This window comes from Ovis canadensis, chromosome 7 (genome assembly GCF_042477335.2).
Source record: "Ovis canadensis isolate MfBH-ARS-UI-01 breed Bighorn chromosome 7, ARS-UI_OviCan_v2, whole genome shotgun sequence".
Taxonomy (NCBI): Eukaryota; Metazoa; Chordata; class Mammalia; order Artiodactyla; family Bovidae; genus Ovis; species Ovis canadensis.
Window position 1 is genome coordinate 18,180,090 of NC_091251.1, and position 20,316 is coordinate 18,200,405.

A 20,316-nucleotide genomic window follows, 5' to 3' on the forward strand; every position below is an offset into this window, starting at 1 on the left:
ATTATCGCTTATATGTGGAATTTAAAAAATACAACAAACCAGTGAATATAACAAAAAAGAATCGGGCACACAGATACAGAGAACAAACTAGTGGTTATAAGTTGGGGGGTGGCAATATATGGGTGGAAGACTGGGAGGTATAAACCACTGGGTGTAAGACAGGCTCAAGGATGTATTTCAAAACACAGCATACAGTTATTTTGTTAATAACTGTAAATTGAGTATAGCCTTTGAAAATTGAATTAGAATTTTTTAAAATGAATGAAAGTTGTGACTATTGCCCTAGAGCTCATGCCTCCTCTCTATCTCACGCCTGGCTCTTTGAAAGGACGAAATCCATCCCAAACCTACAAACCATGCCACCAGCATCCTTCCCATCTGAGCTACTATATGTGGGGTTTATTCACTGAAGCTTTATCTAAGAAGAAGTGACCAACGTACGCTAATTCCTGACAACCTGGTTTTGTAAGAGGCGGCTTCCACCTGGAGACAGAAGGATGTGGGTACAGGGGTAGCGGTATCAGAGTGGGAGGCAGGGCACCTCACAGATGGGCACTTGTGAGTTGGATGATGGTTGTCTTATATTCAGGTTATTATGAACCTTGGATATTTCTGTTAAGGGTCAGCAATGGGGTACAAAACCTGTCTTCTTATTTCTCACTTTTTTTTTTTTCTTTTGATAAAAAGGACTCAATTGCAAAAACATGTTGAAAACTCACTAAGGGAAGGGTTAGGATAAGAGGCCACCAGGACGATCTATTAACACATCACGTCAAAAAGCACTAGTGTTATGGGGAGGGAGGTGGGAGGGGGGTTCATGTTTGGGAACGCAGGTACACCCATGGTGGATTCATGTCAATGTATGGCAGAAACCAATACAGTATTGTAAAGTAAAATAAAGTAAAAAAAAAAAAAAAAAAAAGCACCAGTGTTACCTGTAATCATGGACTACCTTCCTCGCTGCCTCCAGTTGCACGTTGGTCAACAGAATGTTCCTGGGATCAGTTACAGTGAAGAAATGTTTGGCGCGTCCAATGAAAGTGCTTTGATCCCATCGAGGTTCCTTGATGTTAATGTTTGGTGGAAGTTCTCCAGACATCTTCCTGGACTGGAGAGGATCAGAAAGACAAGCTGATTTAAGATTTATAATGTTACCATACATTTGGAAACTTTGTAATTACACTAAAGAGTTACAGACACTTCACTTTACGAAAATAACTTTGTAATAAATGGACAATTTAAGTCCAAACCTAAATTTGTTGGCAAAAATTCAGTTCAGTTCAGCTCAGTTGCTCAGTTGTGTCCGACTCTTTGCGACCCCACGAATCCCAGCACGCCAGACTTCCCTGTCCATCACCAAATTCTGGAGTTCACTCAGACTCACATCCATTGAGTCAGTGACACCATCCAGCCATCTCATCCTCGGTTGTCCCCTTTTCCTCTTGCCCCCAATCCCTCCCAGCATCAGAGTCTTTTTCAATGAGTCAACTCTTCGCATGAGGTGGCCAAAGTACTGGAGTTTCAGCTTTAGCATCATTCCCTCCAAAGAAATCCCAGGGCTAATCTCCTTCAGAATGGACTGGTTGGATCTCCTTGCAGTCCAAGGGACTCTCAAGAGTCTTCTCCAACACCACAGTTCAAAAGCATCAATTCTTCGGTGCTCAGCTTTCTTCACAGTCCAACTCTCATATCCATACATGACCACTGGAAAAACCATAGCCTTGACTAGATGGACCTTAGTTGGCAAAGTAATGTCTCTGCTTTTGAATATGCTGTCTAGGTTGGTCATAAGTTTTCTTCCAAGGAATAAGCGTCTTTTAATTTCATTGCAGATCTTAGTTGATCCTAAATAAATTACAGTAGTTTCCCACACAGTTGTTTTTAAAAGGACATACTATTTCATCATACCTTACTTTTGAAAACCTATCCTTTAGAAAAAAATTAAAATATGAAAAGTCAGAAATAACATCAACAGTAATAGGCACTGAAGCTTGAAATTCTTTTTCTGGGTGAAAGAACCAATGTCAAACTACTGCTGCATTCTGGTTTACTAAATCTGTTACTCCTACAAGTAGAAGTGACTAATGCAAAAAAAAAGGGTCACATGCTAAAAATTCTACAATTAAAAAAAGATTCAGATTCATTCAGCCTTATTCAGCATAAAAACCACCAATCAAAAATGAAAAATTATGCTCTTCAATCTAACAGGGCCATAATGGGAAAAACACATTCTGCCAACCCCATGAATAGTCATAACATGGGAGCATGTAATTTTTCTCATAAAGTACTTATTTTCTGGCTAAGAACCCTTACTTTTTTCTAAAGTAACTAATTTCTTTCTCTGAGTAATATATGTTTATTGTTAGAACTGCTCTGTATTGTTGTAATACATGCTTATTGTACTATTTTGAATAATAGAAGCTTATGTTAGAAAATGAAGAATAAAGAAAATCTGCTATAATTTAGCTATTCTGAAATAACTATTGTTGCTCTTTTTGTATATTTCTTTGCAGATATTTTCTATATATGTTATCATCTAATTAAAACAAATAACAAAGTTGATCTCATACTTGGTATTTTAATATCCTGACTATTTCTTGCACTTATTTCATAAGCACTCAAAAGTTATGACCAACCTAGATAGCATATTGAAAAGCAGAGACATTACTTTGCCAACAAAGGTCCGTCTAGTCAAGGCTATGGTTTTCCCTGTGGTCATGTATGGATGTGAGAGTTGGACTATGAAGAAGGCTGAGAGCTGAAGAATTGATGCTTTTGAACTGTGGTGTTGGAGAAGACTCTTGAGAGTCCCTTGGACTGCAAGGAGATCCAATCAGTCCATTCTAAAGGAGATCAGCTCTGGGTGTTTTTTGGAAGGAATGATGCTAAAGCTGAAACTCCAGTACTTTGGCCACCTCATGCAGAGCTGACTCATTGGAAAAGACTCTGATGCTGGGAGGGATTGGGGGCAGGAGAAGAAGGAGATGACAGAGGATGAGATGGCTGGATGGCATCACCGGCTCAATGGACGTGAGTTTGAGTGAGCTCTGGGAGTTGGTGATGGACAGGGAGGCCTGGCATGCTGCAATTCATGGGGTCGCAAAGAGTCGGACACGACTGAGCGACTGAACTGAGCTGAGCTGATGGCACTAAACATTCATGTGGGGTATTCAGCAACACCTTCAAAGTTTATGTTATTTTCAGTTTTCACTATGAAAAGTAATGCTGCATCACTGTCTACTAATGTTTTCCCTCGTAGCTAATGACTTCCTTAAACTATATCTCTCTATATGATATTAGAAGGTCAAAGGATTTGATCACTATTATGGCTTAAACCACTGCTTTCTCATACTGGTTTCCTCTTCTTACGTTTCTAATATTGGTTCTTCTAGTAGCTTTCTTTTCCAGGTCATTTTTTCATTAAGTTATTTTTCAGTGCTTCACTAGATTGTAGGTGTTTTAAGATGTCAGTGCCTGTCATTTAAACTTTATTAGAATCTCAAATTAACATGTATCATGGCCCACTGGATCCAAATCAAGCACGTTAGGCCCGCGGATGCAAGGAATGTAGTGTATGTGAAACAGCTGGTCAAGGAGAGTGAGAAAGTAAAAAATCAGCCCTATTATTCTTAAAGCAGGCTGAGATGACAAACAGATAAAGTCAGCTGTGAAGTTAACGGGAAACCATATTTCTCCCAGGAGCTTCCCTGGTGGCTCAGACAGTAAAGTATCTGCCTGCAACATGGGAGACTCAGGTTTGACCCCTGGGTGGGGAAGGTCCCCTGGAGAAGGGAATGTCAACCCACTCCAGTACTCTTGCCTGGAATTTCAGGAACAGAGGAGCCTGGCGGGCTACCGTCCATGGGGTCACAAAGAGTCAGACATGAGTGAGCAACTAACACTTCCTTTCATATTTCTCTGAAACTCATAATGCAGCTAAAAGGTGTCATAACGACCCCATTTTGGGGGTGATCCTGCTTTCTTATCTCACTTGTGGATAAGAAACCCTGTTCTCCATAATTGCAGACTGTCAGAAACTTTGTTGAAAAAGCAATATTCCAAGTCTTTCTTAACTTTGCTGTTTCCACAGAAACAAGGTCATGGGGCTACTTCATAGTCCAGAGCTTCACAGCCAGCCCTGATCTGCTGCTGCTGCTAAGTCACTTCAGTCGTGTCCGAATCTGTGCGACCCCATAGACGGCAGCCCACCAGGCTCCCCTGTCCCTGAGATTCTCCAGGCAAGAACACTGGAGTGGGTTGCCATTTCCTTCTCCAAGGCATGAAAGTGAAAAGTGAAAGTGAAGTCGCTCAGTCATGTCCAACTCAGCGACCCCATGGACTGCAGCCCACCAGGCTCCTCTGTCCATGGGATTCTCCAGGCAGGAGTACTGGAGTGGGGTGCCATTGCCTTCTCCAAGCCCTGCTCGGAGTCAGTCATAATACTGCTTCATTAAGCTTCCCTAAATTCCACCATCCTCCAAGATGCTCTGAAAGACCTCTCTCTTCCTTTGTTGTTGAGACAGCCCCAGTTGCTCCACTGTCATTTCTCTCACTGAAATACATGTGATTTTATTTAACTAAGGTTTGTCCCTGCTAGTTTTTAGCCAGTTCTGAAGAGGTGGCAAGAATACACAGAAGAACTGTACAAAAAAGGTCTTCACAACCCAGATAATCATGATGGTGTGATCACTCATCTAGAGCCAGACATCCTGGAAAGTGAAGTCAAGTGGGCCTTGGAAAGCATCACTACGAACAAAGCTAGTGGAGGTGATGGAATTCCAGTTGAGTTGTTTCAAATCCTGAAAGATGATACTGTGAAAGTGCTGCCCTCAATATGCCAGCATATTTGGAAAACTCAGCAGTGGCCACAGGACTGGAAAAGGTCAGTTTTCATTCCAATCCCAAAGAAAGGCAATGCCAAAGAATGCTCAAACTACCACACAACTGCACTCATCTCATACGCTAGTAAAGTAATGCTCAAAATTCTCCAAGCCAGGCTTCAGCAATACGTGAACCGTGAACTTCCTGATGTTCAAGCTGGTTTTAGAAAAGGCAGAGGAACCAGAGATCAAATTGCCAACATCTGCTGGATCATGGAAAAAGCAAGAGAGTTCCAGAAAAACATCTATTTCTGCTTTATTGACTATTGCAAAGCCTTTGACTGTGTGGATCACAAGAAACTGTGGAAAATTCTGAAAGAGATGGGAATACCAGACCACCTGACCTGCCTCTTGAGAAATCTGTATGCAGGTCAGGAAGCAACAGTTACAACTGGACGTGGAACAACAGACTGGTTCCAAATAGGAAAAGGAGTACGTCAAGGCTGTATATTGTCACCCTGCTTATTTAACTTCTATGCAGAGTACATCATGAGAAACGCTGGACTGGAAGAAACACAAGCTGGAATTGAGATTGCTGGGAGAAATATCAATAACCTCAGATATGCAGATGACACCACCCTTGTGGCAGAAAGTAAAGAAGAACTAAAAAGTCTCTTGATGAAAATGAAAGAGGAGAGTGAAAAAGTTGGCCTAAAGCTCAACATTCAGAAAACGAAGATCATAACATCCGGTCCCATCACTTCATGGGAAATAGATGGGGAAACAGTGGAAACAGTGTCAGACTTTATTTTTTTGGGCTCCAAAATCACTGCAGATGGTGACTGCAGCCATGAAATTAAAAGACACTTACTCCTTGGAAGAAAAGTTATGACCAACCTAGATAGCATATTCAAAAGCAGAGACATTACTTTGCCAACTAAGGTCTGTCTAGTCAAGGCTATGGTTTTTCCTGTGGTCATGTATGGATGTGAGAGTTGGACTGTGAAGAAAGCTGAGCACCAAAGAATTGATGCTTTTGAACTGTGGTGTTGGAGAAGACTCTTGAGAGTCCCTTGGACTGCAAGGAGATCCAACCAGTCCTTTCTGAAGGAGATTAGCCCTGGGATTTCTTTGGAAGGAATGATGCTAAAGCTGAAACTCCAGTACTTTGGCCGCCTCATGCAAAGAGTTGACTAATTGGAAAAGACTCTGATGCTGGGAGGGATTGGGGGCAGGAGGAGAAGGGGACGACAGAGGATGAGATGGCTGGATGGCATCACGGACTCAATGGACTTGAGTCTGAGTGAACTCCGGGAGTTGGTGATGGACAGGGAGGCCTGGAGTGCTGCGATTCGTGGGGTCACAAAGAGTCGGACACGACTGAGTGACTGAACTGAACTGCTACGATAAAAGAAGTGTCTAAATTTCAAATTAGGGCACCTTTAAGTCATGCATGTCAAGTCTGGAGATACGAGGAAACACTTCAAAGAGCTGGGTCATTGTATGAAGAAATGTCTAAATTTCAAATGAGACTATATATTATCTATAAAACATATAACAGTAAAATAGAAACACCAATTCATGCCCAGGAAAATAGGTATCAGACTTGTGTGCAGGGACTTAGGGCTCTGTTGAGGGACTTTAGTGACCTCTAGGGGAGTGGAGTGCTGCACTCAATATGCCGGCAAGTTTGGAAAACTTTGCAGTGGCCACAGGATGGGAAAAGGTCAGTTTTCATTCCAATCCCAAAGAAAGGCAATGCCAAGGAATTTTCAAACTACTGCAGAATTGCACTCATCTCACACGCTAGCAAAGTAATGTTCAAAGTTCTCCAAGCCAGGCTTCAGCAGTATGTGAACCGCGAACTTCTAGATGTTCAAGCTGGATTTTAAAAAGGCAAAGGAACCAGAGACCAAATTGCCAACATCCGTTAGATCATCAAAAAAGCAAGAGAGTTCCAGAAAAACATCTATTTCTGCTTTATTGACTATGCCAAAGCCTTTGACTGTGCGGATAACAACAAACTGCGGAAAATTCTGAAAGAGACGGAAATACTAGACCATCTTACCTGGCTCCTGGAAAATCTGTATGCAGGTCAAGAAGCAACAGTTAGAACTGGACATGGAAAAAACAGAGTGGTTCCAAATAGGGAAAGGAGTACGTCAAGGCTGTATATTGTCACCCTGCTTATTTAACTTATATGCAGAATACATCATGCAAAATGCTGGGCTGTATGAAGCACAAGCTGGAATCAAGATTGCTGGGAGAAATATCAATAACCTCAGATATGCAGATGATACCATCCTTACGGCAGAAAGCAAAGAAGAACTAAAGAGCTTCTTGATGAAAGTGAAAGAGGAGAGTGAAAAAGTTGGGTTAAAACTCAACATTCAGAAAACTAAGATCATGGCATCCGGTCCCATCATTTCATGGCAAATAGTTGGGGAAACAATGGAAACATAGACAGGCTTTATTTTCTTGGGCTCCCAAATCACTGCAGATGGTGACTGCAGCCATGAAATTAAAAGACACTTGATCCTTGGAAGAAAAGCTATTATCAACTGAGAGAGCAGATTAAAAAGCAGAGACATTACATTGCCAACAAAGGTCCGTCTAGTCAAAGCTATGGTTTTTCCAGTAGTCATGTATGGATGTGAGAGTTGGACTATAAAGAAAGCTGAGCACCGAAGAATTGATGCTTTTGAACTGTGGTGTTGGAGAAGACTCTTGAAAGTCCCTTGGGCTGCAAGAGGATCCAGTCAGTCCATCCTAAAGGAAATCAGTCCCGAATATTCATTGGAAGGACTGATGCTGAAGCTGAAACTCCAATACTTTGGTTACCTGATGCAAAGAACTGACTCATTGGAAAAGACCCTGTTGCTGGGAAAGACTGAGGGCAGGAGGAGAAGGGGAGGACAGAGGATGAGATGGTTGGATGGCATCACCGACTCAATGGACATGGGTTTGAGTAGGCTCCGGGAGTTGGTGATGGACAGGGAGGCCTGGCGTGCTGCAGTCCATGGGGTCGCAAAGAGCGGGACACGCTGAGCGACTGAGCTGAACAGAGGGGAGTGGAGGGGATCCATGCTCAACCACAGCAGGTGGGCTCTCATCTGCCTTCTGCAGCTGTGTTTTACGGTGACGATCTTTTAAAGAGAGGGTTCTACTGCTTGAGGGGAAGAAAAGCAAAAAAGAAAAAAGTTGAAAATCACTATAGGAGACAATAAAATGAACATCTATGAGATAACTAATAAAGGTAGAGAAGGTCTCAAGCTGTTTTTGACTCCAAGTTCCTAAGGTAGCCCTGGAGTCCATCTGATTAGTGCTTCTTAACCTATGTGTGATGAAAGTCCTGCTTTGTTTGGTCTCACTTCCAATCCCTGTCACGAACCAACACTTCCGTAAACTAGATTAAAAATAAATTTTGAAAAAGGTTGGACACAAAAAAAGTCCCAATTTTTTATTATTGATCAGCAGATATTAATATAATAGAACTCTAACATGTTTTTATGAAAGTTTCTCAGCACTTCCAATTTCTGTACTTTTTCCAGTATGGATCTATAACATACAGTTCACACTGGCCTTGTCTGAGGATCAGAATTCGAATTTCTACTTATGCATACAGGTCACAGTTTGTTTGTATGCTTATACTGTCTATGCTGTAATAATTAAACCAGATAACCTGGTCAAACTCACTCCTATTTCTGAATGGACCATTATCAGGTATAGTTCCCATACTCTACACTGCAGCAGGTCACAGATTAAATACAGAAGAAATTCTTGCCGAGACAAGACTTACAGGTTTCTTCTTTCTTTACAGTCTAGAAAATGCTGCTGCCTTTAGTGTTCCCTGACTGGGCATCCACCACGTGATACATTCTTGGGCTAAATCAGTGAACAAAGACAAAACTTCCTGCCTTGGTGGAGCTGGTGTTGGATGGTGGGAATAGAAGGGGAGCCAGACAATAAAAACACAAAAGGTAAACCAAGTATCAAATCTCTCAGAAGGTAATAGGTGGTTTGGGGAAAAGTCAGAATAGGAACCATCATGAGGAGTGTGTTTTTAACTGGGGCAGTCAGGGCAGGCTCATGGAGAAAATAACAAGGGAGCAAGACGGGAGAGAAGAGATGAACTGAAGCATGCGGGCAGTGGGGGAACGGCATTCCGGGGAGAAGAACAGACACGCCAAAGGCCCTGAGGCAGATGTCTTCAAAGAACAGCAAGTAGGCGTGCAGCTGGGCTGGAGAGAGGAAGAGGGAGACAGGAGATGAGGGGTCTGAGAGGCATGGGGAGGGGGTTAAGTTGGAATAGGATTGTTTGTTGCCTTGTGGCCACTGTGAGGCCTCTGCATTTTACCCTGAGGGAAATGGGAGTCCCTGGTGGGTTCCAGAGTACTAAAATGATCTGACTTATAATTTAAAAGGACCTCTGTAGCTGCTGTGTGGAGAATGCAGTGGGGTGATAAGAGCAGATGGAGGAAGCGTCACTGTGAGGCTCCTGCAGGCATCCAGAAGAGGGCTGATGGTGGAGCAGGTGGCAGCAGGGAGATGTCAGGAAGCGCTGATGATCTGGATATGCTGTTGATGGAGCCAACGGGATTTCCTGATAACTTGGACAGGGGGTGGGGCAGAATAAAAAGGCATGACTCCTAAGGCAATCTGGATGGAAGAGGAGCAGATGTTAGGGAGAAAACAGCAAGGTCAGCTTTGGGTGAATGAAGTTTGTAATGCCCAGGGGCCTTCTAAGTGGAGATGTCCAGGAGGCAGCTGAAAATGAGAGTGTGGAGTTCAGAGAGGTTTTGTCTACAGATATTCATCTGGGAGCTATAAGCACAGAGACTATGGAAACTCATGCAATGGTAGAAGACCTACAGTGATGCGAATGTAAAAAGAGAAGGAATCCAAGGCCTCAGATGCTGCTGCTAAGTCACTTCAGTCGTGTCTGACTCTGTGTGACCCCACAGATGGAAGCCCACCAGGCTCCCCCACCCCTGGGATTCTCCAGGCAAGAACACTGGAGTGGGTTGCCATTTCCTTCTCCAACGCATGAAAGTGAAAAGTCAAAGTGAAGTCGTTCAGTCGTGTCCAACTCTTCGCGGACCTCATGGACTGCAGCCCACCAGGCTCCTCCGTCCATGAGATTTTCCAGGCGAGAGTACTGGAGTGGGGTGCCATTGCCTCAGATGTTAAGAGGTCGGGAAAGACTAAGTTTCAGCAAAAGAGGCTGCTACAGAGTGACAGCGGGTAGGAACTCGGCAGTGTGCTGTCCTGGAGGACAGGGGAAGTACCCAAAAGGACGATCCCCCTGGTTGCTTCCACCTTGGGCCAGTGAGGAGGTGGAGACAAGTCCCAAAGGGTCATCAGGGGAGTGAGAACACTGCAAGACGGTTATCTTGACAAATTCTAAAAATGATACGCAATGGTGGTGGCAAGCAGGGAGTGAAATCTCAGCACATTAAAGGCCCCCTCCCCGGGGCACTATTATTCCTGCAAAGCCACCAGTACAGACTGGTGGTTCCTAACCAACAGAACACACTGACCTCACCTGAAGAGCTTCTGAAAAACACTATCGGCCTTCTAGAGCCTCGGATCCAGGAGGTCTAGCACAAGGCCCGGCACGCGCTTCTGCAGGCGCTCTGAGCCTGGGCCTCCGGCTCTCCAGGCACCAGGCTGCAACTCTGCGTGAGGCTGGGAGCTGTGTGCCCCACGCCCTTCTCTGCTCCACCATGTCTTCTCACAGCCCTGAGTGGGCTGCCATGCTTCCCCATGGGTATCTGACACTGATGTCTTCTCATAAAACTGGGTGCCAAGTCATCCTTCTTCCCTATAAAGTCTAATTCTCACTGTCACTGTTTCCACTCTACACTTAACACATGTAACAGCAACAACAGCAAAAACTTAATACAGCTTTCAGAGAATTCTCGTTCTTAATGACCAACCAGCCTCTAATTTGTTAAACGTGGGGCAAACTTAAGGTCACGTTATTGAAAACATGATCTGGTTTTATAACATGGTCCTTCATAAAAGATGTTCTAACTGGATAAGAGCTAGAGAGGATCTTAAAAATGATGCCCTCCATGTGCCCATCACACAGGAAACAGAGGCACAGAGCGGGAAATGACTGCCCAGGGTGTGCCCCTGGTGCTGGCGGCAGAAGGAAGTGGGCAAAGACCCAAAGCTGGACTGGAGTCTCAGGTGCTGGTCAGCCATCCATCCTTTCTTCTCTGTTACTCTTTCAGCTATCCCCCCGCCCCTCAAATCACAGCACTTAATGTCTGCACAGAACTGGGGTCTGTAAGGCCCTTCTTTTCCCCCTTAAATAAAAACAGGTCTACTCCTACCATGAAGCTCCGAGCTATGCTAACCCTATGGTGCCTCCACAGTACACATGAGAAGAAGGCTGCTGTGGAGGCCTCACAAAGTCTCTTTTTTTTAAAGTTGAAGTATAGTTGATTTACAATGTTGCATCAGTTCCTGGTGTAGGGCAAAGTGACTCAGATATGTATCAACATACGTGTGTATCTGTATGCATTTTCTTTCTCAGGTTCTTCCCCATATAGATTCTTATAAGATACTGAGTACAGTTCCCTGCGCTGTATAGTAAGATCTTGTCGTTTATTTTAAATATAGCAGTGTATACAGAGTCCCTTCTTTACAGCAAAGGAAAAACAGACTGATAGGGAAAGGAACTCCAACAGTTTCGGAGTTTCTATTACAAGCAAGGGACAGGGCTGTGTGCTTGCCTAAGAGTTCAAGCCCCTACTGTGTGCCAGTGGAAGAATATTCTAAGCCAGTTTCCACAACACTGTGCTTTAGGCATGTTATGCTCAACTCGCAGAGGAGGAAAGTAAGATTCTCAGAAGTCACTCACAGCTATCCAGCAAGGGAAGAAGCAGGCTTATCATCAGACGCCAGGCCTAGCCTGCCAAAAGCCCAACGCTGAAAGCTCATACCACCCACTCTGTACAGACTGTGGCAGGCAGCACCACGGCCCCCCAGAGATGCCCACCCCCCAACCTCCAGACTCTGACTGTATTACTTTATGTGGCGAAGGGACTTTGGTGGTATAATCCAGTGAAAGCTCTTGAGACTGGGAAACTCCCTTGGATGATTCAGGTGGGCCTGATCACAACAAGGGTCCTTGTGAGAGAAAGAGGGAGGTAGGAGAGGAGAGTCAGAGAAGCGGATGCGACAAGGGACGAGCAGAGCTTGGTGTGAGGCAGGGTCAGGAGCCCAGCGAGCAGCATGGCCTCCGGAAGCTGCCAAGAGCAGGGACAGAGAGTCTCCCTTGGAGCCTCCAGAGACAACACAGAACCAGTCTGGGCTTCTGACCTCCACAAAGATAAGTTCATACATGGTTGTTTTAGGGTAAGATTTAGTTGTGTTAATGGTAACCCACTCCAGTATTCTTGCCTGGAGAATCCCATGGACAGAGATGCCTGGTAGGCTACAGTCCACGGGGTCGCAAAGAGTCAGACACGACTGAGACTTCACTTCACTCACTTACTTACTACATTTGTAGCAATATGCTAAGTAGCATTAGGCTACTAATACAGCACTCTTTTTACTACTTAAAAGGATGTGATTTTGTAAATAAGTTTATTTAGAAAATAACTTATGGTCACTAAAGGGGAAAGGTGGGGGTGAGGGGAGGGATAAATTAGGAATTTGTGAGTAATATCTACACATTATGTAAAACGCATCCCAGTGGCTGAGCAGTAAAGACTCTGCCTGCAGTGCAGGAGATGCAGGACACTTGGGTTCGATCCCTGGGTTGGAAAGATCTCCTGGAGGAGGGCATGCCAACCCGCTCCAGTATTCTTGCCTGGAGAATCCCATGGGCAGAGGAGCCTGGCGGGCTGCAGTCCACAGTGTCACAAAGAGGTGGACACGACTGAAGCATCTGAGCACACACACACACACACATATAAAACAGCCACACGACAAGGACCTATTGTGTATATATGTATGTATATGCATATTGTGTGTGTATATATGTGTATGTGTGTGTGTGTATACATATGTGTGTGTATACATATACTTGAATAGTTTTGCTGTATGCCTGAAACTAACACAACATTGTACATCAACTAAACTTCAGGAACAGCAAATCAATAAAACTATTTGAAAAGGATTTTAATACAACTCTGTACTGGCGTAAGACATACCAACTAAACTTGAGAGCCTGTCCCTGCCCCCACCAATTTCAAAACCATAAAGGCTACTCAGAAATGCCGTATGAACATTCTTACAAAGAAAGCTGATCTCAAACCAGATAAAATTTTAATTATTAACTAGGATTCCCATGATCTAACCGGATAAGCATTTTCTTGCACCAACCTTCAAGCGCAGGAACAGTTTATACTTTTTCCCCACTCTAAATAGAATAACCAGTTTCTATAAATAAGAGTCCAGTTTGAAAACAAAAATGAAACTTATTTCCTATTTTACACTAAAATTGTGGGACAGTGGACAAGGTGCCTCTGCCCTGGCTCACCTGTCTCCCCAGCTGTAGACCCAGGAGAAGCTCTGAGCCTTTGCCCGAAGAGCAGGGGGCCGAGGTGGGGGCTCCTGCCCCAGGAACTGCCTTGGGGGGCAAAGCACCCCCTGACCTTGACTGCTATGCGGGGGTCCCTGGGCACAGCACCTTTCCACCTGCCTCCTTGCTGAAGCTTGGCAGGCCTAGACACCTGGTCCTGCAGCATCACAGGCACCCACTGACTGCTGGGATCTGTGCTTAGGGGTCATCTGGCCCACACACTTGGTGCCAGCTCGTGGGCTGGGCCATGGGGCTGCCCGCCCAGGGCACCATCGTGGAAAGGAAGCGAAGCCCTCAGTGGTAGGGGAAGGTTTATGGTTGATGGTGCGCCTTAAGCATAAAGTCTGGTTTATGCATGAACAGCGCAGCCATAACCCTGCTTGCAGTCCCTGAACTTTCCTCCCTCTCTCCCCCTCGAGGCTGACTTTGGTCAAAGAGCAGACACTTTTCCAGAGCGTTTTTGAGCACAGCTGCTGATGTGGTTCTCAGGGTATTTCATGACAATGGATGGTGGCAACAGCAGAGCAAGTGCTTCTCCGGCAGGGATTCACTCAGAGGAGTCAGGGAGGCATTTCGCTGCACGGCCCTTGTGACGGCGCTAGGCGCCAGGAGGATGGGGGAAAGCTGTGTGTGCACCCCGAGTCACTTCAGTCATGGTGGACTCCGCGCCACCCACGGACTGCAGTCCACCAGGCCCCTCCATCCCTGGGATTCTCCGGACAAGAACACTGGAGTGGGTTGCCATGCCCTCCTCCAGATCTTCCCAACTCAGGGATCGAACCAGAGTCTCCTGCACTGCAGGCAGATTCTTTACTGACTAAGCTACGAGGGAAGCCCAGAACAAAATTAATTTGTACATTCAGAATGGACTCCCTGGAGAAGGAAATGGCAACCCCCTCCAGCATTCTTGCCCGGAAAGCCTCATGGTCAGAGGAGCCTGATAGGTTAGTCCATGGGGCCGCAGAGTCGGACACGACTGGGCGACTTAACTGTCATTGTCACCGTCTGCCAGCATGGGCTGGAGTCCTCTCCTGCACCCAGCGCTGGCTTGGCCTTGTTTTTGGGAAGACCCGATACACAGTGAATAGACTGAAAAGCAAGCACATTCTAATGACTATAGCCTAAATTTCCCCAAACGTACGTGTAGACACCTTCCCATTTAGAGCTTATTACGGGTGGACATCACCCACCTCCGCTGGAGTCTTCAACTAACTTATCAACCTTACTGATGACTTCAATATGAATGACTCGTAGGAGATGCCGGTTCGATCCCTGGGTTGGGAAGATGCCCTGGCGGGGGAAATGGCAACCCATTCCTGTATTCTTTCCTGGGAAATCTCATGGACAGAGGAGTCTGGTGGGCCACAGTCCATGGGGTTGCAAAGAGTCAGACATAACCTAGTGACTAAACCACCGTCATCCTATGACTAGCTAAGTCTGGGAGACGCTGTGTGGTAAAGAATACAAAACTTATGAGTAAACATTAATAACCAAATGCTCTTCCAATCAAGGGAAGATTTTTTTACCCTCTTTCTGGAGAAGTATAAATATTTAGATGACTCCATGACCATCCACACTAGTTGCTGACTAGGTCCTGTGAGGAAGAACCCTTGCTCAGTGTTCTGGTTCCCTGCGTGTCTATCCTGGCAACCAACCTGCAGAATGAGAACCGGACCTGAACCACTGCAGTCTGGATTAGAGCCTCGATTCTGTCACTTCCTTTCTAAGCAGGTCTCTGGGTGACTCTCTTTGCCTCTCTGAGCCTCAATTTTCCCATCCTGAAGATGGAGATGAGGGTTGGCTAACTAGAGTTAAGGATTATAAAACTGAGGTGTACAGGAGGGCTTTATAGAGCTTTAGTAACTGCGAAGGGACAGACAAATGTCGGATCGCCACTAACACGCGGTTCTCCTTGCACGGACCCTCCTGTCCTCACATGCTGAAGTCTTGTCCGTAAACACAGTGGCCGCCGGTGTGGTGGGACCAGAGGGGAACAAGAGTGCTTGGCTGCCTGAGCTTCCTGAGGATGACCAGAAACACCCGAGAAAAACACTTTTTTCCTAAGATTAGCTTCATTTCAAAATTCAAGTTACATGCCAAGAAAATGCTCAACTACTGTGGGAAAAAAAAAAAGAAGAAGAATTTACTTCACATAAAACAAATTACCAGGGAATGTGCTCTCCCAGGGACTTCGGAAAAGAACTTTAACCCTGTCTAAAGATTAACAATGATAATTATTAAACTGGAAGCTTATTGTTAGTTAAGATAACTGCATTTGAAAAAGTTGGGAAGGAATCTGGTTGCCCTTGGTTTACTTAGTTAGGGCCAGAGAGCGCGATATACCCTATCCCAGTCCCCGGAGGGGGACGTGGCTGAGAGCCCACTGTGTGCCAGACACCGGGCTTTCCACGTGTTACGAGACGGCTAAATTCTCACTTCAGCTCTCTAAGAAATTTCCCCCTATTTTGTAAAGCTACTCAGCGAAACCAAGATGGCATTTCTACCTGATTTTATACCCTGCTTGGTTTCCCTGGTGGCTTAGACGGTAAAGAATCGGCCAGCAATGCAGGAGACCCGGGCTGGATCCTTGGGCTGGGAAGATCCCCTGGAAGAAGAAGACATGGCAGCCCACTCCAGTGTTCCTGCCTGGAGAGTTCCATGGACAGAGGAGCCTGGGGGCTGCAGTCCAGGGGGCTGCAAACAGTCGGACACGACTGAGCGACTAACACTTTCTTTCACTCCGGACCCTTGTGAGGCCCAAAGTGACGTGTCTGGCAACAGCAATAACATTTATTCAAGAAGCACATTTCCTAATTTGGCTTTGAGATGGTTATTAGCACACAGCATTCCTTCTTATGGGTGTGGCCACCCCAGAGATCAGTTTATAGAACAGAAAGTTGAATCCTGTGCTGAGAAGCAGATTCTTTCAGATCGCAGCAATGACCTTCTGCTGCATACCTTCCTCTGTTTCAGGGACACGTCTGCATGAAGACATAGGGCCTGCGTAGAATCAAGAAGCCACGGGGGAATGACTGCCGTCTCTCAGTCTCCCTGCCAGCATTCCCGCCCCCCCACCTCCCAGTTCACAGGGACGATCCCATTCTTAGCTCAACTTTAAAACACACATGTGACAATATAATCTGTGTTCATATCCGATGGTCCTCAAGATCACCTTTGAGTTTCTTAATCAATTTCTTATTAGTGAAGTTCTTATCCATTAAAAAAAAAAAATTCTACTGGTTTATACTTGAGATAGTGGTATCAGCCTGTGAAAATAATAAAATACTCCCAAACCCTAGTACTTTCGACATACCAAGATTATATATACTGTCTATTTCACAAAGTAATAGTTAACCAAAAACTTAATAACTTTGAACTTTGTATGATTAAGTTAACTGAGTGTAGGTTTGATTTCTATTCTGACAATAAGTTCTCATGTTGGAGCCATCGTCAGCCTTTAAAAAAACGACTGCCTACGGATTGCTCACCTTTAACCTCAGTTCCATTCCCTATCATACTCCAATCGACCACATCTAAGCACTGCTTGCTTAGTAGGTTAGAGGCTGGTCTTCATTCCAAGGCATCAGAGAACAGAGGAGCTATATGACGGATCCGTTCCAAGGGTCACGGCTGCCCCAGCTGCCCTCTCGGCTTCCTTCTATATCCATCCACATGGGATTTCATAAAACTTCTACAGACTATTAAAAGCGTTCTAAATATCTTCCTGATTCTGAATTATAGCTACAGCTTTTTCTCTGACAACTGCAACTCAGGTATCAACACTTTCCTGAAAGTTCATGGGACTTTAAATGCTCGCACACTCAGTTGAACCCTGAATACAGACTTAGAACAATTCTATATTAGAGCTGGAGAGAAACTGATACACCCACCTCTCCAAACACCATCATTTTCCACAAACCAGACACCCACAGTCCTCAGGGGAGAAAGGAGCTGCTTGAGGTCCCAGAACCTCCTTGTGGAGCCTCATTGTCCCAGATTCCCTCTCATCTTATCTGTCTCTTATATGGCAAGTCAGTCTTACTTGGCAAGTCCAAGTTCAGCACAAGAGTGGCAAAGCTTCTTTACTCACTTGCATATCCATCTCGCACGGATTACAAGGCCTGAAACATAGAAGCAGCTCAACAAACTGGGGATGGGCACAGGAAGAGAAAAGCTAGAGGCATGCAAGGAAAAATCTAGATGATGAGACAGAAGAGAGATTACAACTTTGAGATAAGTACAAACAAAATGCCATGGGGGTTCAGAAGGCAGTGGCTCATGGAGTGATTCGGTGTCCAAGCTCTGAAGTCACCTATGCTAAGCTTTTTCATTCAGGCACTCAACAAACATTCAATGAGGGTCTACCTGGTGCAGGGAACAGATAGATGAGCAAGACAAACAGAGGCCCTGACCACAAGCAGAGAATCAAACAAGGAAGTCAACAGTCCGTTTCAACTGGTGACAAATTCTCTTATGGAAAAACCAAAGCGGTAATGTAACAGAAGATAAGTGCGGGAGGAGACAATGTCAAACACGGCAACCAAGTTTAGCGTCTTTAAGGAAGTAACATTTAAGCCGAGACTACAGAGGACCCACTGTGTGACCTTAGGCAGGATACACAACCTCTCTGAGATCCAGTTTCCTTCCTCACCTGGATTAGGAGGGCAAGGCCACGTACCCCATGGGGCTGCAGGAATGCGATGCGAAAACGCATGGACCTGGATCCCCTGCGCACACTTAGCAGACATCGTGGCCACTGTCATTCTCGGAAGGCTAGAGACCCGTGAGCTCTCAGGAGCTCAGCGCCGAGATGCAAGCTCTGGGCAGGGCCAGCACTGCGTCCGTCACCTGCCTGGCGCTTCCCTACTGGCAGGCTCCTTCCAGGGCCAGGGCCCGCTCCGCGCCGGGAGCCGGGGGCGCGGGGGTCGCGCCGCCCGCCGCCCGCCCCCCGCCCCCCGCCCCGGGCCCCGCGGCAGCCATCTTGGCGCCCTCCCCGCGGCGGGTGCGGCTCGCGGCCCCGAGGACGGCGTGGCGGGGCGCGGGCGGGCGTGGGCGCAGCACCCCTCCCGTGCCGGGCACCCGCTCCGCCGGGGCGCCACCGCAGGGCGCCACCGCAGGGCCCCGCGCGCGGCTCGCGGGAGCTCAGGCTGCCGCAGGCGGGGCGCTGCGGCGGCGGGACGGCAGGCGGGCGCCCAGGTGCAGGGACGCCCCGGCCCGGGGAGCCCGGGCGGGTTTGCGATTCCCCAGCCCGGGTGCGCGGGGGTCGCCCGGCAGCCGCCCGCGGGCGCGCGCCCCAGCGCCAGCCCGCGCCCGCCCGCCCGGCTCCCGGCGCGCGTCCCTCCCGCTGCACCCAGGCCCCCGGCTCACCGCTGCCCGCGGGCTGCAGCCCGCGCGGCTCTCAGAACCTGCTCGGCGCCGCCGCCGCCGCCGCCACCGGAAGAGCCTCTGCCGCCACGGCGGCCCCGCGCGCCGCCGCCCTGAGCGCGCCCTCGGAGCGCGGCCCCGCGCGCGGCCACGAGGCCGGGAGGCCCGGACGCGCTGTCGCGGTCTCTGCGCTCTGGGCGCAGCCTCCGCCCGATCCAGGGGCGGAACCGCGGCGCCCGCGCGTTTGCATCAGGAACGCCCAAGTCCATCCTCGCGGCGGTGCGGGGCTCTGCTCGGGCCAGTGCCTCCGTTTCCATTTTGGTTTCCAGGAGACCGCCTCCTTTACTTGATCACTTCCCGGTTCCCAGCATCTTCTTGCTCATCTTCTCATTCTGTTGGTAAAGAATGCGCCTGCAATGCAGGAGACCCCGGTTGGATTCCTGGATCCGGAAGATCCTCTGGAGAAGGGATACGCTACCCACTCCAGTATTCCTGGGCTTCCATTGTGGCTCAGCCCGCAAAAAACCCACCCGCAATGCGGGAGACCTGGGTTCAGTCCCTGGGTTGGGAAGATCCCCTGGAGAAGGGAAAGGCTACCAACTCCGCCCCCTTTACTTGATCATTTCCCAGTTACCAGCATCGTCCCAGTCATTCATTTAAGCCACTGTTTCCCAAAGTGTGGAATCTGGCACGGAGGCGACAAAGCGATTTGCCGTGGTGCCAGGCCACGACCCGATTTATGTCTTCACAAAACTCACCCCGCTGCTGTGGAGGAGGTGACGTGGAGGCAGAGAGGCCGGTAGGCACGCGACTTTCGCTAATCAGGGGAGAGATGACCGTGGCTTGGACCAAGTTGGTTATGGTGAGACTTACTGGATTCTCGGTATATTTTGGAGGCAGATGAAATCTAATAAATGGTGAATTTACATTATTTAGCGGATAGGAAGATTCCATTTTTAAAGTCGTAAATTCTCCCCTAAATCAGCCTAAAAATTGAATGCACTTCCAAACAAAATTCTGACAACTCTAGTACGTATAAGGGTGTGGCGTATAACTTGACAAGGTGACTGTAAAAATGAATATGGAAAAATAAAGAGCCAGAAATAGCCAAAGCAAGTTTGAAGAAAAAGAGCAAGGTGGAGTGACTTGTCCTGTGAACACAGAAGGTTGTGTGTTTGCGCAGGCATCAACAAATAGTGCAGCCAAATAGAGGTACCAGACATGTGAGCCCTGCACATAGAGAACCTGCTGCTAGCTGCATCCCAGGTGAGGCCAGCCAGTGTCCGGGCTTCCCAGGTGGTGCAGTTGGTAAAGAATCCGCCTGCAACGCAGCAGAGCCGGGTTCAGCTCCTGGGTGGGGAAGATCCTCTGGAGAAGGGACAGGCTACCCGCTCCAGTCTCTGGCCTGGAGAATTCCATGGACTGTGTAGTCCACGGGGTCGCAGAGTCAGACACACTGAGTGATTTTAACTTTCAGGTGAAGGGGAAGGTTAAATAGCCATTAAATGATGCTGAGGCAATTGAATCCCTGCCTTAAACCATCTATGAACGTGAGCTCCACACAGTTTAAAGACCCAAATATGAAAAGCAAAA

General features: G+C 47.0%; 1 protein-coding gene across 7 annotated transcripts in view; it reads right to left on the reverse strand.

Annotated features, from left to right (window-relative positions):
* SFXN1 (sideroflexin 1) overlaps nucleotides 1-19,281 on the reverse strand; it is a 55,940-nt gene extending 36,659 nt beyond the window's left edge. For 3 of the 7 annotated variants that reach the window (XM_069595322.1, XM_069595323.1, XM_069595325.1), the window contains exons 1-2: nucleotides 18,727-19,281; nucleotides 936-1,108 (exon numbers count right to left, since the gene is read on the reverse strand). In XM_069595322.1, coding sequence (XP_069451423.1) covers nucleotides 936-1,099 — 164 coding nt within the window. In that variant the 5' untranslated portion in view covers nucleotides 1,100-1,108; nucleotides 18,727-19,281. Of the gene's footprint in view, nucleotides 1-935; nucleotides 1,109-18,010; nucleotides 18,363-18,726 lie in introns of those variants that run through there. The other 4 variants (XM_069595321.1, XM_069595324.1, XM_069595319.1 and 1 more) reach the window with 3 other exon arrangements.
* Nucleotides 19,282-20,316: the final 1,035 nt, after the last annotated feature.